This window comes from Lampetra planeri, chromosome 3 (genome assembly GCF_965212315.1).
Source record: "Lampetra planeri chromosome 3, kcLamPlan1.2.h2, whole genome shotgun sequence".
NCBI classification, from domain to species: Eukaryota; Metazoa; Chordata; class Hyperoartia; order Petromyzontiformes; family Petromyzontidae; genus Lampetra; species Lampetra planeri.
Genome location: NC_136109.1, coordinates 13,780,390 through 13,805,010, shown reverse-complemented (window position 1 = coordinate 13,805,010; position 24,621 = coordinate 13,780,390). Strand labels below are relative to the sequence as shown.

Here is a 24,621-nt window from a genome sequence, read left to right as displayed (position 1 = left end):
TAATGTATGCTATGTTACGTAGTAAGCAATCGTCAGTACTTTGTCAATTCAATCCTGAAATAAAGCCACCCCCCCCCACCTCGTATCAGTCACGAAGTTGCCATACCATACTTCACCATGCTGATTATTGTCGGCTGGTGAAGTAGGGGAAGCCCAGAACTAGTTCGTATACCACTCACCACCAATGTTAACCACGGCCATGTAATTGAACTCGGTCGCTGTATTTATTCATCGCTCAGTCAACGAGCCACTGAACCACTCCTTTCCCCATGAACTTTCGTCAATCTGATTTACACACGAGTGAGTCATTTATTGTCCCACTGCCCTGGGGATTAACACACATTTGGATACCTCTTTTTTAATTTAATGATTCAAGTTATATTTTATTACATGCCAGTGTCAGGTGTGGCCTATACATTATTAAGATGATTGATTGCTGGCTAATGGGTTCGCGTTCAATGTCGTGAAAATGTCTGAAGTCTCGTGCTCGTTGTTGGCCTCTTCCTGCCATTTAAATTAATTCTACGTTTTTTTTGCTGTTTCGCACAGTGCAAGACGCATATTGGTTATCGCATCGCGTGCTTTCAGATACACTTCTGCTGTTGTCTTGAACGCTCTTTCTAATATTAGGAAGCCACTGGAGCTAAGCACTTTTAAATTTAGATTAAAATTTCATTTTCTTAGCAGTGCTTTTTGTGTTTAATTATCCTTCCCCCATACCTCCGATTAGCACGGTTGGCTACATACAGTGCGAACTAAGTTTTAAATACATATGTTTACTTACCAATGTGGCTGTACAGTTTTCCAGGTATGGTGGTGCACTCCTGTGATGTCGGACGCTTTGGAAGCGAGGTGTTGGTGGATCATCCAGATCTGTGAAACTTGCAAACATGCTGCGCTGTGAGGTGGCTAGGACATGGTAGTTCAACAAGTGGATTGAATCCATCTTTATCGAGCTTTTAGTGTTAGCTCTTTGTACGCGCGGATGTTCTCCACTCATGCTGGTTTCCTTCGACGTACACAGCACTTATTAATGGAACTGATCAAACATCCCCATGCAGGACCTTCATGCGAAACAGTTGAGGCCCTAGAAAGCTTTTTGGGATGAACAAATGTCATTGTTGTGCCTGTAAATGTCATGATAACTCAATATATTCTTGACGTATTATCTTGCTGAACTACCATCCAAGCGCATAGTGGTAATAATAAACACTGTGTAACAAAAACATATTTAAAAAATTGTTCCTAGGTACTCTGTGTTATTTTCCAATTGTTTATGCCTCAAAAGTACAGAAAGTGGATATTATTCCCCACAAACTTTGCTTTTGTGACCAGGACACAAAAGCAAAGTTAATAATCCACTCCATTAATAACGCTGTGTAACAAATTTATGTTTTGTTGCTGGGGAGTAAGCGTTATTTCCTAATTGTTTATGCCTCAAACGTAGATAAAATGGCTATTATTCCCCACAAACTTTGCTTTTGTGACTAGGACAGTGCTATTTCGAAATGTACCTATTTAAAATGAGAAAACGTGTGCATTTGTGTTATTCCTTCACGTAAAGTCCTGGCCACGAAAGCAAAGTTTGTGGGGGAATAATAGCCATTTTCTATACTTTTGGAGGCATAAGCATTTAGAAAATAACACTTACTACCCAGGAACAAAAATCGTATTACATAGTGAAGTATACATTCTAAGTGGACAAGGAGCATTGATGAGACAAATAGAATAAATATTGTGATAGTGCAGTAACCTTCCCATGTGGCATCAATTACATTTGGAATCTCAGGTTAGAGGGCTTTGCACTTCTGTTAGAAATTAAGCATTCACGAATTTCATCATTTGTTCATGCACTCGTGTCACTGTGGGAATTCAGCAGCTCTTGTGCGATGGAGCGGCTTGGCTGCCATAAAAAGCACAACTCTAAACAAACTTGTGCAGTGGCAGGTACGTGTTATATATCGGTACATGGGTTGGTATGTAGAGGAAGTGGATAGTCCTGTGAGTGGGAAGTTATTGTTAGAAGGTGAGTTGATGAGTACTAGGTCAGTGGGGTAGTTTTGGTACGCAAATTTTTTTTACAGATTCTTTGACGTTTTGTAACGGTAATTATTGGATTAGCGTTGAACAAACTTGGTTGTGTCACGTTTGGCCACGTGTTCTGAAATTTGATGTGTTCCTTATGCAGCTATTGAGGGTGACATAATTGCTATATACAAAAGAAGCAATAGGTATGCAATTAGTACTATGTTGGTCAGTATTGTACAACTTTGAGAATGATAATTTGATGGTAAGACTGGCCCCCTACCATGGACTTGTGAAATTCCCATCACCAGCTCTATGCCCCCAACGAGATATGGTAGAACTGCTTCTTAAATGCCTTCTGATTTTCATCCACACAGAAGGGAGTGCACTTTTTGGAACTGATATGCTACGGAGAAATGTTCTTTTATTGATAATAAAGCCACTATTGAAAATTCGGAGAATCTAATCAAATTAAGGAAAAACAAACACAGGTAATATTGTGGGGGGTTTTTGTGCAGTCATTGGTGACCGGCTGAAACCATCAACTTTCTACACTTCAAAACCTGTTTTGAGCTTTAGTTTATTGGTCTATTTCCTTTATTTAACCAGGAGCTCAAATTTATCAATTGGGACATGTGAAACCTTGCCTCTTTTGCAAAAGCGACCTGGATCCCTCATTCTATCTCAGCATTGTCAGCACAGTGATCTGACCCTTACCTACTCAGCCACCTCAATCGCATGGTTAACCTTGTAAATTCATTTACCTGTCACACTGCATTGCACACTTTTAGATGCACTTTTTGCGGCCGTCTGGAACGCTCTTTCTTCCGATATTAGGAAGCCACTGGAGCTTTGCACTTTTAAATGTCGATTGAAAACCCACTTCTTTAGAACTGCTTTTTGTGTTTAGTTTGTTGTCCTTCCCCCGTACCTTCGATTAGCACGGTTGGCTACGTCCAGTGGCGAAGGAAGTACAACATACATACATATGTATTGTCACTGTGCATGCACCCCGTGCGCGCCTGATGTCCTCTTGTGGCGGTGTGCGTCCAGCGTGAACGTGTGCGTGGACGTGGTTCTGTCGGGCGTGGCGCTCATGGAGACGCTGGGCCTCTCTCCCGCACGTGGACGGGACCACGATGTCCTGGCGTCGCCGTCGGACTTGCGCGACGCCTTCACGCACTTCATGGGCCGAGGAGCAGCCGCCGAGCGTTTCTTCAGCGATGGCAAGGCCTTTGAGCAGATTGCACAGGCAGCTTCGGCTTACCCGGCAGCGCAGGTCAGTGGCCCAGCTCTTCATTGACCTCTGTTGCTTGTACTAATTGTTTGTGTTCAGCCAGCTTCATGTATTTTTTTCTTTTCAGTAATTTGGTAAGTGTCTCTTTCTTCCCCCAGTCTATTGCTCTGTCGTTGTCCCTGTTTCCCTCTGTATCTCCCTATCCTCTGTGTGTGTGTCTCTTTCTCCCTTTGTCTCTTTCTCTTTTACTGTTTCTCCTTTTGTCTGACTCCCTCCCTCTTGTCTGTTTTTACTTCTCTGTGTCTATGTCTCTTTGTCTCACTCCGTCTGCTGTCTTTCCCCCGCACCTGCGATTAGCACGGTTAGCTAGGTACGGTGCGAAAGAAGTTTAACGTACATGCGTCTCTTTTTGTACCTCTCTCACTGTGTCATTCCGTGCTAACTTCCCTCTTGCAGCTTTGATTACATAATCCCTTTCTTCCTGCAACTGTCAGCACCTTCCTTTGAAATGTTGGTAGGAATGCCAAGCATACTTGTTGACTTACTAATATCTTAGTTGTTTCACTGGTCTTTTGATCCTCTCTAGACATGCTTTAAGTATCTCTTCCTTTGTAAATGACTTTTCACCTACTGCCTGATGGCTCTCATTGATTCTGCAAAATATTGTGGTTCCTCTGTTCCAAAGCTGCCTCACCAGCTCTGTTATGCCTTTAAGACTTCCTCCTCGTAATGTCATGTGCCACTGAAATTCCTAACAGGTTAGAGAATATCTACACAATAAGCCTGTTAAATACAGAGAATACATTTCTGATGTCTTTTAGCATCTTACATTTTCTCCATCCGCTCCTGCCCATTAGCAATCCTGTTTTAAGCCAAGATTCTCTCTAATTTCATGACACTGATCTTACTTAGCCTACTGCCTCTTCTGCTCTTATCCCAAGCATTGCTCATTTAAAGTGCATATCTAGTTTGAACACGGTTGTTCCTAGCAACTCGCATCGTGATCTCAACCGCATTTGATTTTTCCTTTCCAAAGTGGTTATTGTTCTGATTGGATATCTTCATTAATGGTTGCAAGAACTAAAAATATGTTCCCAATGCATATTTGTAACACTTCACACTTTTGCAATCTTAAACGTTGCCTTGCTTCAGTCTCACTCTTCTGCAACAACTAACTCATGATCTGAAGTTGCATTCCATGTCTACAGATCTGTATACCATTTAAATCACTATCTGTTTAGTAAAGGGTTCACACATGTCAGTGTTCTATCCTTATTCTGGCTTTCCTCTTTAAATGTCGTTGTCATTTATATTTATTTTGTCTTCATTTCATCAATCATTGCCAACCATTACTGGTGCCTAAGCTAATTTCACATTTTACAGCAATCTTCATACCAGAGTGGACTGCCCAGATCTCGTTAATCCAGACAGCCTCTGAGCTGGCAGGGAAAATGTTGATTGAGCTCAGGTCATGGAGTAGTGGCTCTTGACTGATAGGAAGCTTGGGTACCTTTGGCTGCTGGAAACTCATGCCAGTGGTAATACTATGATTACTCAGTGTCTCACTGGCCTGTTGTGGGTGCCATTCACATCGAAGAGACTCCTCTGTGTATTCGTAGTTGGACCTTAGACCAGAGCCTCTGAAGTCACCACTGTTCAATGACTCTTACTCAATTACCAGAATAGGGATTCGATTTCAGAAGGCAATCATGTGTGTACACATAATATGCACAAGCATTTCTATAAATAGTAAATACAAATGCAATTATACTATGTACATGTGTAATGAAAATGTTATTCCAAAAAATGAAATTGACGTCTTCCTCATATTAATGCTGATGCTTTGATCCCACAAAGAAATTCCTGTACCAGTTATTAAATACTTTCCTTGTTTACAACTGATTATACGATAAATCCCCACAGTGATTTGTAAATTCACTCGATTTTTTAAAGACCTCGGTGTCAGTGTAGAACCGTCCTGATTTGAATGCATCCAAAAGCGTGTTCCTCCATCTTCTGCCTATCGTGCATTAAATGCGCTTAATACAGAACACATGTCGGCAGTAGAGCAGTCGGGAGAGCTGCCAAGACGGCAGGAAAGAGATGATTAACAGGCGAACCTATGCAAATCCAATTAATGAAATTAGTGTTTTTACTCCGTTAAGAAATCTGGCCCTGTTACCATGAGGAACCTCGCAAGACACTACCGCTTGGCACAAATCACGGTTTAATAAAAAAAAAACACTGTAATCTTAAAAAAAAACTAGTTTCTGGGTTGTGGAATGAAATTTTTAAATAGACAAATGACATCAATTCGTCCCAATGCCTCAAGGTGTTTATGTTGCATTGCAGCTCACTCACCAAGCATAACGTTATCGATTGCATCTGTCATCCAGTCATATTGGCTCAATAGAACCTGGGTTGCCAGTTGCTCGCCTTAAATATGGTTAGTCAGTCCTCAATGTTTAGCACCAACTTGGAATCAACTGAGATACACGAACCGAAGCGTGTGATATAATAAACCTGTGAAGCAAAACACTGCAGGAAAGGCAATGAAAAAGTGTCAAGCAAAGTACTGTAGTAATAGGTTTTTACCCTTCTATCTGGCAACAAAACTGACACCTTTATACAAGGAGTCATGTTTGCATTAACCACAACACTTGCCGGTCAAAATGCAAACAAAAAGACAACTCTGATAATGTATGCACTGTCCTTGAAATTGATTGGTCCACACCCGAGACAGCTTTTCTTAGAGCCCAGTCTCACATGGTGTACACCATATCTTGCTACTAGCAAAGGAGGTCTCATAATGCAAACAAAATACTGTAGTTGTTACCATTCAGGGTTGTGATTTGTTGCAACCCTCAATACCAGTCGGTTGTTCAATGTCGCGGTAGTTGGTAAAGGTATAATGACGCATCGATTCATCGCTTAATATCGGTCCTTGAGCTCATATATGCCACACGGATATGTCCTATGCAACCTATTTGAATTGATAAATATCAATTGTTATATTCTTTGGGTCTTTCAGTAAAGTCACGTAGATAGGGTCAAAGAAAATAACAAAAATGTCCTTATTGAACCTATCTACGTGACTTTACCGAAAGACCCAAAGAAAATTAATTCCTGCAGTCACGGAAAGCTTTAAGTCAACATTCAATTGTTACGTGATTTGATGCATTTAATGTGAGCTTATTAAGAGATATTTATTTATTCATCATTATATCACTACAAATTTTCCGATTAGCCAATGATCCAATTACTGGTAGGAACTTCCTGGCTACACCAGCCCACAGGGGATTATTGTGTCTGTCGTGCAGGGAGGGGCTGGGTGGGGAGGGAGGGGCTGGGTGGGGAGGGTGGGGCTGGGTGGGGGGTGGGAGGGGTGGGGCTGGGTGGGGAGGGGCTGGTCACCCCGTGGTGCCCTTATAAAACTCAACGTTTAACCTACTCACGCCGGCTTGTGCCCGCCCTCACAGTTGGGCATATTTGCAGAATACACCACGCCGCCGTTGACCCTGGCCATTGACCGAGCAACCCAACGTTCCTACCAGCTCCCTCCGCAGGAATATGTTAGTAAGCTCCTCTGCAACTTTAAGAAATGCATAGGAGGCCAGTCCCTCGAGGGATCATCTCATTGTAACAGCAGTGAGCCAGCACCACTGAGACTTCAGGATTGACCGATAGATGACCAACTGAAGGTGAAATAGGATCTCATGGAGAATTTGATTGTCTCAGTCTGGTTAAAAAAAATGCCTGTATTGATAAACATTAAATGAAACGCTCATCTGTATAACTGAATGAGAGTGTTTTGTATGCAGCTACTTAATGCTGCTACCTCAGAAGTAGTTAGGTTACATTATCTGCTGAGGTCATTCTGTGACATAGGGTGATGCACTGCTAGCTGCAAAGTTCTGAAAGCAAATTTCATCTCGTGACAAGACAATGATGGTGCAAATCGTAAATAAATATTAAAAATCAAAATCTCCTGCTGTCGCATTAGATTTTGGAATGGAATCATTGACCAACCATGAGAAACCTTCGTTCACTCCTGAAACTCAAGTTCCTTCATAGATGCGGCCACAATAAATAATGGGCAGAGGAACGTTAGCCTGCGTCTGTGTGTATCGTACTCAGGGTTTCCTCGTGACTGAATGTGTTTTCTTTGTTAAATTACACTCATTCCGTTCCTTTATTTTTGTTCGTTAAACAATTCAGTCACGTTCCGATACTTTCTTTTTTGTATCGCGACCTATTTCATCATGCTTGTGTAACTAACATCTGTACGATATAACATCTATACCATATAACATCTGTCCTGTTGCAGGACACCCATGAAATGGAGCCTCACAGCTCATTGGGCCCCTCCTGCTGTAATAAATTCAATCTAATTCTGAATAGATGCATACGTGAAGAAATCCCATTTTTTTGTTATCTCCACTTGGGACGTGGCTTGGCATGGGTTGATGCTGTGCTTGTTTGTAGGGGTCCTCTAAGTGGCTACCAATTTTCCCTGTGCCTCGACACCAAAACCATTGTTGCAAAATGATATGTACTTGAAAGGAAATTCGCTGGAATGCAATAACATTGTGTGTGTGTGTGTGCGCTATGACTGTGGTGCAGTGGTTAGCACGCTGCTCAACAAACCCGGCGACCCAAGTTTGATTCTCGCTCATGGCCACCATCAGTGACGATTATTTGAACCGGTCCTGGGCCTACCCTAGGTCGACTCAACCTCAAAATGAGTACCTGGTGCGGTGTGTAAACATCGCCACTTGGGAGACAAAGGTAGTCAGGCATGATGTTGGCCACCCACCCCCTCGTGTACAGTGCCGGCCTTCATAGATGCTTACTAACAGGACTTTCCCCAACAGTCTGTTAAGGCTATACGGTGGATCTTGTTTTTGTGACTGCACTACATAGCTGCTGACGTAGTGCGGCTGTGTTTGTGCCGTTCGCAGCATTACGTGGGAGGGAATGCGGCTCTCATCGGACAAAAGCTGGCACGCACGGATCACGTAACGGTGAGTGAGAGCTCATTTAATCAGCTGTACCGATCGATACGGCCTCATTGCAGGTGCACAGGTGCCGGAGGAAGTACAGGGGAGATAGCAGTACGGGCGACGTGAGCACAAGATGGTTGCGTGGAACGGCACACCTGGGAAATGTGTTTCGCGCATCGTTAGCGAGCAGTGAAAGATGGGCAGACGTTAGATTAGCTCACTCGGAGTAAGTATCAAAAGCCTAGTTTCACTTTGTATACTTTCACCCAAATGGGTGCCATGCGAGTCAGTCAAGATGCATCATGGTGCGGTGTGTTTCATATGTGGTGACAGTTGATGTTTTCATCCCCTTTCGTATGGAGTGATGTCATTAAGTCACTCCCACCAACATAATTCTTAAGAAATGGAGAAAAGCATCAGTGGAGGAGATCTCGGTTCATTGACTAAAATCGATACATGCATTGAATTATCTGTGTTAAATCAGTTATATGCATTCCATTCAAATTGTAACATTTATTTTAATCTTCTTGTGTCCTTCCACCACAGTCATATGTTTATCCATAAGCATACTTGGGTTGTATTTGGTGGGAAAAAGTGGTGTCTTCAATTATTTCCATCTGGAACTAGTTGCAGTTGTATTCTCATACTCAAAAGAACACAGCTTTAACACCGGAACCGACTATCGTGCATTTGGAACCTGTGTTTGATTGCATAGTGAGGGCAGGTTCCCATTCCTGTCATCTTTCTGCTCTTTTTTTCCCAAAATAAGTTTTTACTTGTGGTGTGATGTGGCCCTTTGCCTGGAAAAGTGAGGCCTAATAATATTTCCGGTATCAGTCCGACTAGGGTCTTATCCCTTTTCTGGGTTGGTGTGTTTGGCTTTGCCTATAGAATTGAAGACTTTTCTCACTATTTGAGACTTACAGATCTAAATCTTCATTGCCCCACTTCCTCGGAAACCCGGTGTGACCCAAGGTTTGCCTTGGTGAATGTTCTGATCGAGTGATGTTATTTAAAGACGCGTGTCCTTGTGACCTCACGTTTCACCTTTTTTCGGGTATTATTTTCATACCAAGTATCTTCACGGTCCTAGTTCACATGCTTCCATCATCTGAATATTTCGCCTCTCTCACATGGAAATTATATATTTTGATTATCCAAATTCCCTACTATGTCCACCGTATCCATGGCTTTATTTTGAGAACAATTAGCATAGTAGGTGACAATAATGTTCCCCTGGCAATTTAATACATGTGTAGAGGTGTTACGGAGGGCAAACAAACACACTGGGCGTGGTTATGCCCGTACGCCGAGAGGTGCTTACATCCACGTCCGCACCGTTTAGCCTGGGGGGCTAACACGGCGCTGGGATCCCCCACGGCTCCACCCCTCAGTGGGGGAGTTGCTATATAAGGCGGTGAGCCGGAGGGCTCGGGGTTCAGTGTTCAGCCTTAACCAGCGAAGCAAGAAGACCGGCTAGATAGGCCCTGGGACTCCCCTGGATTGCTGTCCTTCTCAGGACCGACCAGGGCAAGCCAGTGGCGTGACCCCAAGAGCCCAGAGCCGATGCTCTTGTAAGAGCCGGTCTAGGGACTCAGGGTGCCGTAATCCCAGCTTAACCAGAGCTGGGTTAGCTAGCCTCCCCTAGCCCTGTAGTGAAGGACCTAGGAGTAGGCTAGCCGTAACATAGATTGTGTGATCTCCCTGTTAGACGGGTGAAGGGGCCGATACCCCTTCGAGTGTTGTACATCTCGGCCTGTTATGTACATTGTGGTTAATAAATAAGTGTGCCTCCAACTACGTCGTCCAAATCTCCTGGAACCTACTACACATGTTTATCCTGTTAACCACACACAAGCCCAAGTTAAATCATGCAAGTTCTTAAGCATTGTACGTGACCTGGAATTGCAATATCTAGAAGTTCTTATAGCCCTGCTCTCTAAATATGATCAGTTGTGTGCTCACAGTTCACAAAGCAAATTCCACCAGTTCTTCTCCGTTGCCGGACTGTAAACATGTGATAACTCCAACTTCCCCATGCCCTCAACACTGTGCATACAATGGTTTGTTCCCCTGGCAATTTAATACATTTTCACAAATGAGGCCTGCAATTTTATTCAAGAAGAATTTCTCTTTTACGATTGTAATGAATTTCGAAGCTCCAGTGGCTGGCAGGGTTTACGTGGACAAATTATATATACACATGTAAAAAATATATATATATTTTAAAAATGTATGCGTGATTCAATGCATGTGTCATGCACTTAAAAAAAATTGTATCGATGCATGCAAACTTAATGCACACAGGAGAGGGGTAGTGGTGTGCTGGATAGCGCACCGCACTATGAAACTCCTGACCTGTGTTTGATTCCTGGCCACGGCTAACAAAGTGATGAACGATATCGCAACTTTTCTTGCCCCTCCCCTCTCCTATTTCACTAATTTGCACTGTCCAGCTTGCTGAAGTATGGGCAGACAACCCCCATGACTGTGTCATAGCATGGGGAGTACTTCATTTGCCAGTGTATTGGCAAAGGGCTGCAGAAAATGCACTCTGATTTGACCTCCGTGCACTTCAGTGTTGTTTATCCAAAATTAGCCCCAGCTCACAATTAGCTGACTTTTGCTACAGAAGTACAGTAACACCTCGCCGAACGCTCGGGTTTACGTTCCTGGAAAATGCTGTGTTCGACAAAACGGTGTTCGACGAGTAGAAAATACTTTTCGGGACAAATAGGGTTGCATTCCTGGGTTCGAAATGATCACCCCCTCCCTCTTTGTTTAATTCCTCACGATTTCCCTCCTTGTTATTTGTAATAAGGATGCTGAGTTGCTCTCCATTTCTTGTGTGTGTGTGTGCTTAGACTCTTTATTTTTTTATTTCACCTCAACAAATAAACACCCTTCTCCAATACCGTGCACTCACGCCCAGTGCTCGCTCCCAACGTTGATTCTTCGAGCCTCACTCCCCATTCATCTATATCGTCATGAACCATTCAACGCCCGAGTTTGGCGTGATGGTCTGTCTGGGTACGTCGCAGTCATTTGAACGTTAATGATTCGCCATCTTGGCGCCCATAGGACTGATGTCCTCCACATCGCGGCAATGTGTGTGAACATTTGCGTTGTGCGTGAGCTTGTTGAGTATGTGTTACATTATGCACAAAATAACGTCCCCAAAAAGACATAAATGGTAAATAAATAATTCTCAGTCATTTCATTCACACCATAGTACCTTGTATGTTTGTTGAAATTAATTTGCACCATACCTTCCAACAGATGCAGCCCTCTCACAAGCCTATTTTAACAACTGCACTTTTTGCAAAAAAGTCATCACTCTTGGCTTTCTCTTACGAGAATCACCGCCACGCAACTTAGGTTTTGGGACCATGAGTAAGATAGATGGCATGAGAGTGTTATGGAGAGTTAAAATGGCGACAAGATATTCATTCGCAGCATCTGCTGCAGGATCAAACCGCGTATAGCCGACAGATAACCCCCGTGTTTCAGAAAACGTACCTCAATAACTTTAAACCGTGTACAGTTGAAACACGCGTTCGAATAAACAGTGTTTGCCAAGGTATGACCGTATGTACATTCACAGCTTGCCTTGCAAAAGAGTTGTGCAACGTACCACGCAAATCGGTCAGATTATCCATTTTCAGAGTGATTAGCATCTTTTCTCCAATATATTGTCAAAGCCTGTTGTCGCAATGGGCTCTCACACGATACAATAAAATCTCCTTTATTTGTAATTGACTTGTGGAAGTTTTTCATCCTGGGCAATCATTGCACATGGGTCTATGGGTCTACTCCAACAGATGATGTCCATCTGCCTTCAAGGTGGACCATCTCATGTCAAAAGTCTCCGTAATGCAAATTGAAGTGTTTCGGTTGAGTCTGTGGCTCGTGAATCTTAAAGCATATACTTTGCGTGTGCGTCAGGAGAGGGTTGAGCACGAAGCAAGCTTTTAAATAAATCAACCAAGCCCTGTCCCCATTTGCCAGTTTACAAGCCGGGGCAGTCTGCTGCCAATGCAGTGAGCCCCATGGCTTGGAAAATGATCAGATTCCATTTGAAGCGTTTTGGCAAAAAGTGCAGCCACGCTCTTTAAACAGTGGTCTATGCGTGTTTTGGCCAGAAAAAGTACAACACGTGACATCAGGATGAAAAAGCCTGAGCGGTACCACCTGCGGCAAACAAAAACATGCTCTGCGGGAAGGATTGAGGAAGAATGACTAAATGAATGATAACTCCCCGAGGAGAGGTTCGGAACAGAGCGAAGCTCTGATTATTAGGGTGAATCTGGTGTGCGTGGTGTCATGTTTTCAACAAAGGCTGCGAAGAACTGTTTCGGCATGGATGTTGATGATAAAAACATTGGTTGACTTTACTGCAATTTAATTAGTACTTGTGTTGGTTCTTACGTTCTACGAGTTAGGTTCACTAAACGTGTTTCATAGGAGGGGTGGACTGAGTCGCACCTCTGTCGATTAGATTGTCTCAATTCAGGTTTGCGGTTGAATTCTCAAATAATTTCTTAACGTTGTGGTAAATATAGTAGCCTACAATAGCTAGATGAGTCACATGAACTCATTTAATACAATTAACAATTAAAATAAAATTAATTCATGCTTGCAACACGCAATTTTATGCATGTATTGAGAGCTTAAGAATCAATATTAATCAACAAATCAACACTTTACTTTACCCCCTTTCTGTATAGAACCTAACATTTCCATTAAAATGAGTATATAGTAAAACCATATTTTCAAAATATATTGTAAGGTCTGGTAAAGTAATCATACTATAATTATATTTTTTACCGATTTCAGCATATTTTTGTTTTCCCCAGAGTATGGGTAATTCAAGGGGAGTTGTGTAATCATGGAGTGTTTTTTTATTATAGTCATGACACTAATTGCTTAAAACTGCCAAACGAGCAGTGAACCCTGTATTTTTCTGCATTAATTTGTTCCAAGTAAAACTTTGCTTCTCAACAGTGCGATTCGGCCAGATATTTACACGGAACTTGAACTCGACCTCTGGAGGGATCGTCTGTCCCACTTTTGAAAGCAAGAAGACAGTGGGATGTTTTCCTCGTTTGTTCTTCAACAGGGGAATCGTCATTTTTGGAGCAATATAAAATCCGCGCAACTCAATGAGAAAGCGCAGCAGCATCTTGGGGATCAATCTTAATTTTGGAGCTTTCGTGACTGCAGGAATTATTCTTTGGTTCTTTCGGTAAAGTCACGTATAAAGATAAAATAATAAATTAAATAATAGCATACGACGTTTCGATTGCAACACAAGCAATCATCATCAGGTATAATGAAATAGCGACACAAAATCTGTCTGCTTATATGTCTGTCTGTGGTTTTCTGGTTAGATTTTGTGTCGCTATTTCATTATACCTGATGATGATTGCTTGTGTTGCAATCGAAACGTCGTATGCTATTATTTTATTTATTATTTTATCTTTATACGCGACTTCACCGAAAGAACCAAAGAATAAGCATCGTGGGGCTTTAGATATTGCAGCAGTCTTACGGTTATTCTAGTGGGATCACAGCCAACCAGGCGCACAGACTTCCCAGGAAGTCAGAACGGACATAGCCTCATGCTGTGCCATAAGGGGCAGCTTGGAGAGAGGCCTTGTTTGGAGAAGATTTTATCTACTCTCGATTCCCTGAGAGATACACTTGGGGAGGACTCGGGGTCATACATTTAAGCTGCCACTGGTGCTAATGAATGCATAGAAGTGTTTATTGTTCGTTGTAAACAAAGTAAGATCAAGTTTGTTATAAAATACAAATATTTTCTATGGTGTTGTGCATTCAGTTTTGGTCCACTTTGTTACGTAGCAGTATTATTTGTTGTTAAGTAGATGTAAAAGATCCAGTGATCTCATTCACAAGAGGGGACGCTATTGTGTGCTACTTGCGATGACCGCATGCTACATTTTAAATTACCTGCATCAAATTGTTGTGAAAAGTCCTTGAATTGTTAAGGTTGCCCAAATCTCTGTTGTAAAATTAAAATGAATGTCAATGGAATCTCCAGTGCCTAATGATAGCTAGACATTCCATACTGATCCAAAGTACAAGCCTAAAAGCACAAAACATTATCTGGCGACATGCGTCGATCGCGTCTCTTGATCCATCCAACCTGAGTTTGAATGTCGTCGGTACTGAGAAAAATGCGGAACTGTATTTTGCGTGGAATTCCGAGGTATGCAGTTGCTGCGATCTTGAACTTGTCATGTCATTACTGGAGTGCAAGTTATATAATTAATATTGACTGGACCCTGGGATAATGAGGGATTAGCAACCAAAAGGAGGAAACACGTCAGTCTGAGAACAAACAAAGACGGTGACAGTTATTCAATGGCCCAAACGTCCGGGACACGTGGGCTTCTTTCATTTATTTTCACACCGGCATTAAAATGTCTTAATAATACATTTTCTTTAAGTTACTATTTTATCTGTTATCATTATCTATTTTCTTCCTTTTCAGATGACATTTAAAAATGGAAAGAAAATTGACTGAAGGCCAACGAGTTAATTTCGTGTATATGTATGTTAAAGAAAACAGCTATAATCTTTAAAAAAAAGTCCTAAATTCATTAAAAAAAAATTCGTACATTCATGTTATGGGTAGTCATTTTGTAAATGTGTTAAAATAAATTAAATAACCCTATATAATTTGTTTTAAAAAACACTTAACCCTTGTTTGCCTGACTTTTGGGCCATCCTGTATAAACATAAATATTTAACAGTTACAGTGAAGCAGTTGAACACAGAGACACTGTTCTAACACAAAGAGTGAAAAGTTACATCTGCAGACGGACGAAATGGGGGACAAACAGAGGGACCAGTGAAACAGTGATTAAAACACAGGAGTGGCCATCAGAGACAATACATCAATAAGGTATTCAGATACATTTTAAATACGGAAACTAACCAAAAAGACGCAATGGAAAATGAGAGAAAGCAAGGACTGGCATGAGGAGCAGTTGTTGTTGCTTGAGAAGCTACACTGCGGAGGGGGTAGCAGCAGGGCAGGCTGCACAAGCCTGTGCTTGTGTATTTAGATTTTCCAGCTCAGAATAAGCATTTCCATGGACACAGCAGTAACACAACAAGGACTGTCATGGTGGCACATCTTTATGTCTCTCCGTCTTGAATTATTTGGCATTAGACCAATCACTGCTGGGGTAACAATTTTAGCACCGCCTGAGCATTATCGACAACGTTGCAATTTTGAATAAGCTAGAGCTTTGGGGGAAAAAATTAAGTTGTGGGGGATAAGTGCATCTTGGCACCAAGAAAAAATTCCCATGTTCTTGCAACATTTTTTGTAGCAATCATAATAAGAGGCTTCTCATAGAAGTTAACAAGAAATGGTGGTATGTTATATTTATCGTTATGTTTCTTGTATTCGGTGGAAGTGTGGTTGAGTTTTTTTTTTCTGGGTGGAGAGTGTACCTGATTTTGATGTTGGTCTCATGCTCTCAGGCCTTAAAGGCTGTGACAACCCTACCCTCTGAAGGGCTCATCCTGTGCATGCGAATGGTGTGCAGGTGTTGCTGTGTGGTCCTGTGGGTCCAAAGCTGCATGAGCTGCTCGACGAGAGGGTGCTCGTGCCACCAGAGTCGCTCACAGACCAGGATCAGTACCACCTCATCCTTGAGTACAAAGCAGGTGCGTGGCCACATTAGAGATGCTGCATTTATCATACATTTAGGAAAAGTCAAGCAATGTTGTTGCTGGACACTTTATAATAATTATTTCAGGAGCACCATTGGAACCTCCTGCTTACCCCGAGCTCTCGTACTTACCCCGAGCTCTCATACTCTGATGGTGCATTGTCTTTGAGTTGTGCGCCTTTTGGCGTCATCTGGTCCAACACCATGTGAGACTTGTCTCTAAGGAAAGCTGTCTCGGGTGTGGACCAATCAACTTCAAGGACAGTGCACACATTATCAGAGTTATGTTTTATGTTTGCATTATAACTGCAGGTATTGTGGTCAATGCAAACATGACTCCTTGTAAAAAAAGGTGTCAGTTTTGTTGCCAGATAAAAGGGTAAAAAACAAATTATCATATTTCAGGAGCCTATCCGTGTGTTTCCAAGACATGTTAAATTGTGCCAGACGCTAGCTTAGCTAAGGTCTGGTGCTCGTGAACCCTCTGGTCACGTTCGTTCCTTTCCTCTCGTCCACGGGTTACTTTCCACACACCCGCCGTCCTACTGCACCTCACCACTGTGGGATAATGTCTGACCCCGGGAGGGCACAACATTACAGATTGCTGCTGGTGGTGATAGTAAAGTGACATCGCGGATGTCACTGTGTGGTGCGGGCCCTAGAGAGGCACGGCGTGCGATGTACTCGCATCGCGGATACCACGTATGTAGCGACATCATGAATGTCACTGAGTAATGCCGGCTCTAGCGAGGCACGGCGTGCGATGCACCGTCATCGTGGACACCCCGTAGGTGGGTGTAGTACCAGCCCTAGAGGGGGCTCGGTGAGTGCTGGGATAGCGCTCAGTGGCACCACGCGTGGCGTGCAGTGCTGACTCCTACAGGAGGAGTGTCAGCCATGGGATGAGGTTACCCTAGGCCAGGGGTGGGGAACCTTTTTTCTGCCAAGGGCCATTTGGATAATTATAACATCATTCGCGGGCCATACAAAATTAAATTTATGTTGCTATGAAAAAAGCGCCTAGATTTATTGAATTTCGAGTCGTGCGGTTGCCTTGGCAGGGCCAGACTAAATGATTTCGCAGGCCTTATACGGCCCACGGGCCGGACGTACCCCATGGCACTCTGGTTGACCCTGGAAGGCACGTGACCAAGGGCCCCCTGGTGCGGGCTTTGGGGTGGTCACGTGTCACGGTAGTTCCTACGGGAATGGTCGAGAGACGACCCGAGGTTTCTCGAAGGTGGTCGTGGCCAAGGGCGTGGCCAGCCACGACCCAGGAGCTTATAAACCGGGGTCCCCACAGGGACCGGGGTTCAGATTTGCTGCCGTCATCTAAAAAATTACGATCTACGTTCTACATCCAAGAAGAAGTCACCAACACGTGGACGAGGAATCCAGCCAGGGTCCTGTCCGTGGTAGCTACTCCCAGTAACTAGCGTAGTTAGCCTGGTGGTCCACCACCCGAGGTTATCTGGTGAAGAGGCAGTAACCCCTTTGTGTTACGTGTTGGTGTTAATAAATATGTTGCCTCCAAGAAGTTCGTCTGCGACTCAGTTGAATTCACTACACAAGTATGAAATGAGATTATCAATTCATCGCTATAATGAAGTATTGACGATGTTTCCATATTTAGCAATGTGATTAATTTTCTTTATTCAAGGTCGTCACTTGTTTTAGAAATGTATTATTTCATGACATGAACCCGTTAACTGCAATACATACAAATTGAAGAACATTTATTCTGACATACGCAATTCAATACATTATTTGATTTAATGAATGCAAGATTCCATCCCTAATATACAATGTGCATTTTAACATGCCAATGTGTTTGATTATAATAGTTTTTTTGAATTGGGAACTCTTAAGCCCATAATAGAGCCTTTCTTTTTTTATAATTTTATCCCTGAATTAATTTTCTTTGTCGTCACCCAAATCCCATAATAGTGCCCCAGGGTCAGAATAGTCACGTTCTCTCTCTCGGTTTTGACAGTATTGCTCCCTCATGCAATCATTTGATCTAGAGTATTGGCCACATCCATCCATGTAAAAAAAATATTGGGATGGTGGTCATCACATTTAATTGCTAAAAGAGATTTTCATGCAAGCTCAAGTATTGACGTTCAGCGGCCACGATGGACGGTTTCCGTCATTTCTTGCAGGCGAGCGTTGGGCTGACGTGGAGGCCCCGCTGGCGTCCCGGTTCATCTTCTCACATGACCAGGCCAACGCAGGCATGCGCTTCCTGGAGACGCTCGTGGAAAACCTGGAGGAGTTCCGGCCTGACCTGGTTGTACTGTCAGGCTTTCACATGATGGAGGGCCAGGGCAAGGACTTTTGGACCGAGCGTCTGGATGAGGTCTTTTGTGTGCAAAGCAGATGCTAAAGCACCCAAACACGTAAATTGTACTAAGCTTTATAGCGTGGTAATTTAAATTTTGGGTTTCTTACTTGTTATCTGTCCTAGCATCTTGATTAGATGATTCGAGAAATTAATGAAATATCAGCATGCAATAATCTGCCAGATCTCAAGGGGGTGGAAAACGTTGCCTCAAAGCAAGGGGGAGTTTTGAAAGTAATTTTATACTGACTCGTGATTTGCAGAGCTTAGGTGTCCTGCATCCATTCCCTTGGGTATCGTTCATCCCGTGGGAATCCTGTGTGCTTGCCTGGGTTGATACATAGGTGCGTGCGTGCGTGTGTGTGCAGGTGGTCACGTCTCTAAGTGAGATACCCGCCGAGACAGCTGTGCATCTAGAGCTGGCCAGCATGGCCGACCGCGAATACATGGAGATGGTCCTAGAGATGGTGAGGCCGAGTGTGTGGTTTCGCATTATCCTCATCGATATTACAGCGCAGAAATTCTCACTGCCTTCAGATCATGGTCGTGATGAAGCTTAGCATCACTGTAATTCACCAATCACAAGATGAATAGCTGATCTACTGACTTGTACAGATATGCATGGATGGGATGCAACTTTTGAGACTATTCATGTAAAATATACTTTATAAATGAAGTCGTGAGTAAATGACTCCTCGACTGAATGCGGATTCCAAGATGCTCCTCGCCTTCCATTATAGGTGCTGCCGGTGGTGACGTCACTGGGCCTCAACGAGCAAGAGCTGCTATTCGCCAACCAAGCCGGCAGCGGCCCGTTCCCAGACTTGGACGCGTGGAACGGCACGCCGGACGTGGGCGTCGTATGCGACATCATCTCCTGGCTGCTGACACACTACGGCGGCGCGGGCGCCGACGCCGAGTCGTCGCTGAGCCGCGTGCACTTCCACACTCTGGCCTTCCACGTGCTCGCCACGCTCGATGGCGAGTGGCTCAACGGCGAGGCCGCCGTGGCCGCCGGCGCCCGGGCCGCGGGGGCGCAGGCGTGCCGCGGCGTCGACGAGCGGCTGATGCTGCGGGCACCGCACAGTTTCGCGGCGTCGCGCGTCGACCAGCTGGCCGGAAAGAGTGACGAGATGACCTTTGACCCCGCGCTCCCCGTGTCGGCCTGGAAGAGGGAGGGCGTGAGCTTCTACTACACCCCCGTGCTGGTGTGCGCCCACCCCGTGAGGACGGTCGGCCTCGGCGACGCCATCTCGGCAGAGGGGCTGCTTTACTCGGAGCACGTGCAGCAGTGACACGGGAGGGTCGTGCCCTTAAGCTAAGCACTTAGGGTGCCCACGCAATGGCACCGGCACAGCTGCGCGTAGCCTTTAAATGTTCTGAGGGAATGGGAGTCTAGGTATTTTTGTGTGGCTCGTTAGTATGTAAGTAAATAAAGAGCAATGTGGGAAAGGAGAGTTAACTATTGGGTGGTTGGCTTGTTTACTGTTACACAAGATGCTGCACCATCCCTGCCCAAGATTATTCCATTTTTGTTGTTTTATGCTCTGTTTGTGTAAGGCGTGATAGTGAGTTTTCCTTGAACCCGTCTCATTATAACTCCCTCGTGTATGCCTTTCGTGATGCAGCAGAGCTTAGATGCAAAGCGTCAGAGCACGTTCAACTCCAGCACTGAAATGCATTGAATGCTGCTTTAAGGGTAATTTAACGTATGTTTGCGCATGGGTCAATGTGCTGTGTTTTCTATCCCTTGTAATCTTTACATAAATCCTGAGGTTGTGAAAAATTCCACCGTCATGTATTCGCAAAATAAGTTTCGCATTTAACAAGTGTTGTAAACAACTAAGATGATTCTAGCAATCACTTTACTTATTTACAAAATTATTTTACTGAATCCACCAAATTACAATTTATTTTGTAACTGTAAAACAGTTTTAGATTCAGACACGCAAGCTGCATTACTGCAATATTTATTGTTTGATATATCCTCACAAGATTTAGGCTTAAGGTTTAAGCCTTCAACTGTTATGCATTCAAGTTAATTTTTCAAATGTCATTTAAAGGTCATGTGATTTTTATTAGCCCAATTCCAAAATTCGACAATTTGTGGCTACTCAATTTTTTTTTTTTACAACTGTCCTAGGTCTCATTTACAAATGCCAAATTAGGTCACAGGTACTCAATCGTTCAATATAGGGAAATGTAATTGATGACCCTTTCCTAATCCATTCATATCATGTGAACTTGTACTTTCCTAGGTGGCGAGCACATCGTTGACTTGGCTTACAGGAAGACGAACCTCGCAGAGCTGTAGGATATGTTGTATGCTGGCAGCACTACCTCAGTTTTGCCGAACTACCGAGTGGCAGCTTGTGCAGATGATGGTGGCACTTACATATAATTGAGGGAAGCGTAACTATTTTAAATTGAACAAATTTGTTTCCTTTCAACACTTCCAATGTCACGTGTGACCGTTGATCAGATAAGGCTTTGAAATTGTGTGCACACAAGTTAAAATAATGTAAATAATATAAAACACCATGGCATATGTACCAGCTATCCAAAAGTCATTCCACTATTCTGTTTGTATTGTGCTTGAAATGGCCAAGAGTGGTTTTTATTTGAAAATAATTCTATTTTTGGAGTGTTCCATAACTGTCACAGCACATATTTGTATGTGGATGCGTGATCATTTCCTTGCATCTATGTATGCTCCTGTGCACGTAACTGTGCGTTGTACACAGATGCAATTACTCCACAGTGTGCATCACAGGCAATCATCTTTCTGTCCTATTTTTGCATTTCCAGTTAATTATTAATATATTGAACACTGAAAGAAATCACTGCAACGTAGATCAGCTCAGCTGTTGTAAACTAATTTGGACAAAATAGGGCCATTTCTGAAACAGACCACGGCTCATGTTTTGTCGCGATACATGCTTCAGTGTGAGCCAGGTCCCTCTGTCTCCCTCTCCCTTCTCTTCACTGGCAGGAAGTAATGGTAACTTTTTAAAACAAGTTTTAATCCATGCTTGGGTTATCTTATGGAATCCAAGCCATAATTTGTTATTTCAGCCACATCTCTTCCACGTTGACCCCGTGACTTCACGACTGTTTCCGAGAGCGTCCGGCCGAAAGCCGACAGCCACCTCAGCAAAGAGAACTAAGCAGCCTCCTTGTGTAATTGTGCTGCTACACGGCTTGGTTACAGCTCACTCTACCGGCTCAGGCTGATGTGGTTGTCTCGGCAGACCGTACTTATCTGTTTCGAGAACATCGTCGGCCCAGCTTTAATTGTTTAACAATAACAAGAGTTATTGTTCCCGTGACTGTAACACCAGTCACGGGAACAAGTCACCAGTAGCCCTGGAAGAACGAGAGCCCTCTTCATGGAGCCCTCTTCAATGCTACAGCCATGGCACTGTCCTCGTCCTGGAAACAGTTGTGATACCACTTGCTGTCCTGAAACACCATGTTTATGAACAAAAATTACACCAAACATTACAACAAACATTTTATTTACATGCCAGGGCCTTACTTATCACTGGATTAGCCATTGCTTTAGACGACGTTTTTAAAACGTAGCTTCCGGATCTCCACCCTTCCGGCAACCTTGGCTAGACCCATTCCCAGGGAAGGTCCGCCCTCCTGGAATCTAATACTAGCCCAGTGGGGGCAGGGGTCTGGATAAGGTGGGTGAAACGTGAGGACAAGCAGCGGCGAAACAGCTTTTCCTTTTCGATTTAAAGCTTTCGTGACTGCAGGGATTCATCTTCTTGGTTCTTTCGGTAAAGTCACGTCTGACTCTGTCAGACTCTGTCTTCTCGACAGACCTATTCTTCACCTAAGGACGGCTGCTTGCGTTGTGGCCGAAACGTCATGAGAATTATTTTATTATGTTTTATTTTTATTATTTTATTATTTCCCTTCTACGTGACTTTACCGAAAGAACCAAGAAGACAGCTTTTCCTGTTTTAGCTTGGTTTACCACAGGGTCCAGCACACAATGTATGAAACTATGAGACTCACAGTGGAATATTAGCCTGTTTGTGTGCTTTGTGTTCAGAGCACTGATGTACTTGAGCATTGCACTCCAATTACATTTAGGAAGATTCAAATTGTGGCTATGCACAAGATCAGTGGCGAGTGGTGTATTAACACTTGTCGTGGTGCAGTGTGGTTAAAATTGGAAATAATACCAGCACATTATGTGCCATGCTGTCCTTGCTAACAACCACTTTCCCCAACGTTCTATAACTTAACAGGGAATATTTCTTTAAGGCTGTATATGGGTGTGTAGACAATTGGGGACAGCTGATGTGTTTTTCTCAGTGCACTATTAGGCGAGCAGCTCCAGGTTTGATTCTTGCAACATATCGGTGAAATCATATATCCAATTTAATCGGTCGTTAAATGACTACCTTGTACACTGTGTAAGCACTTGAAATGTGGACATGAAGGTGGCCGGACACAAAACTCTCACCCCCCCCCCCAACCACTCTAACAAAAGAACTTTGAGTATCTGTTGTGCATATGTATATTTGCTTGTGTGTCTGCACATTGACCCGAGGCTTTGTTTATCACTGCAGTCCATTTGCCCTCAAATTCTCATGGCAATTTGGCTGCTTTCTAAAAGCACAGCATTACCTTCATGAGTTTGGGTATAGCCTAATGAGAATTTCAGACAGCACGTTACCTTATTATGGAGCAATTTTTGAACCTATTCCAATTTTCCTTTCCATTCCTTCTTTTAATTCATCCTTTGTTTAAACAGAAGCACATTCACTTGCATTTCCAGCCGTTGTTTACCAAGACTTGGGACTTTTCTTTTTTATAACTCTCGTCTTATTTTCTTTGGTTTCCTTTTGTCTACTGTAAAGGAAAGAAAACCGGCACAACACAGACATTTGGCGTCATCCAGCCATGTGTCAAACTCCTAGGGTTACTATTTTGGGTTTGGTAGGGCAGTTGTAAAAAATAGTAGGTATAATTGAGTTGGGACCATACAAAAGCCACTTTTCTGTTGCCATTCCAATACTAAATATAACTTTGTCTTCAATTGCTCAACCAGCTGGAACTGTCTTGTCGATGGGAATATACGAATACCGTTTTGCACAAAATTATACAGAGGGCCACTCTAATTTCCAGGGTTGATTTTTAGGCTTACACCACAGTCATCTTGCACTTTGTTGCTGATGTCTTTATACATCTTTTTTTGGCACATTGAGAAAGCAAATTAAAAGCTCATATGTGAGGATGACATGCTGGTTATGGAAAAAGAGCCGTTTTCCAAGATCAGCCGCTTTGCGGAAACATGCAATGTCCCTTTCTGTCATATAGATTCCACCACTGACTTGAATCTATTTTACAGGTGTTGATGAATATTTTGTTTTCCCAAATCATGTTTTATGCGAGCTTATTTTTTGTTCGTCATTTCTGTATGTCGGAAGATGGACATCTTTAAATGTCAGGATATGCTCCTACTCTCTGTCACATGGTGTACAGCGTTGAACTGAATTATGCAGAAAGTGTATTGGGAAACGTCTGAAAGGTCATTTTTGTATCACTGTGGCTGTCAAAAAATCAGCTTGTGCTCCGACTACTCATACGGAGAAAAGTCAGTTATATTGACTGCTACGTGTTGAAAATAAAGCAAGGTTTTAAATAGCGCCAAGTAAGATTGTCTCTCTGCTCAGGTGAGCAGTGAGGCAGCTCTCAACTTTACTGGTGGCCTTGAGCCAACAGTGTAAACTCCACATTTCCATGACAGGGGCCAGCCTGCCTATAGTACATCCACTGTTAACCTACAAGACGGTCCCTATTGTATTGGCCTCGGAGAGATGATATATTGAGTTGAACCCCAACCGGGATTTAAACTCGCAGCATGATTTTAGCTCAAGTTCTCTAATCACAGCATTGTATTGAATAAAATGTAATTTTAAACCAGCTGGTAATGAACAAAAATTGGTGGTTTCTGTCAATCACGAGAGCAAAACATTAAATAAATGCTTTAAACCCAATGTTTCGTTAATCCAGCTTTCCTTACAACACTGACGCTACTGCATGCTGTCAGCAAGTCTGCAATGGCACCCATGGGTTACATATGGATCATTCTTCCATTATTCTTCACAATAATCCATCCATTCTACCCTGAAATCAATACATATGGTGCATATGCATTCTGAATGACAATGGTTCTTCTTACAATGAAGCCCTTCCTCAGCTTGTTTTGACATGGTGCACGTATTTATGTATGTTGAAGTCCTCCCGCGCCTCCGATTAGCGCGGTTGGCCACGTACGTTGCA

General features: G+C 43.2%; 1 protein-coding gene across 1 annotated transcript in view; it reads left to right on the top strand.

Moving 5' to 3' along the window:
• The window catches only part of ADPGK (ADP dependent glucokinase), a 34,777-nt gene extending 10,442 nt beyond the window's left edge, over window positions 1-24,335 (top strand). The window contains exons 3-8 of the mRNA XM_078621398.1: window positions 3,079-3,304; window positions 8,224-8,286; window positions 15,849-15,969; window positions 18,137-18,333; window positions 18,684-18,782; window positions 19,056-24,335. Of these exons, the coding sequence (XP_078477524.1) occupies window positions 3,079-3,304; window positions 8,224-8,286; window positions 15,849-15,969; window positions 18,137-18,333; window positions 18,684-18,782; window positions 19,056-19,610 (1,261 nt within the window). The 3' untranslated portion in view covers window positions 19,611-24,335. The remainder of the gene's footprint in view (window positions 1-3,078; window positions 3,305-8,223; window positions 8,287-15,848; window positions 15,970-18,136; window positions 18,334-18,683; window positions 18,783-19,055) is intronic.
• The last annotated feature ends 286 nt before the right edge of the window (window positions 24,336-24,621 follow it).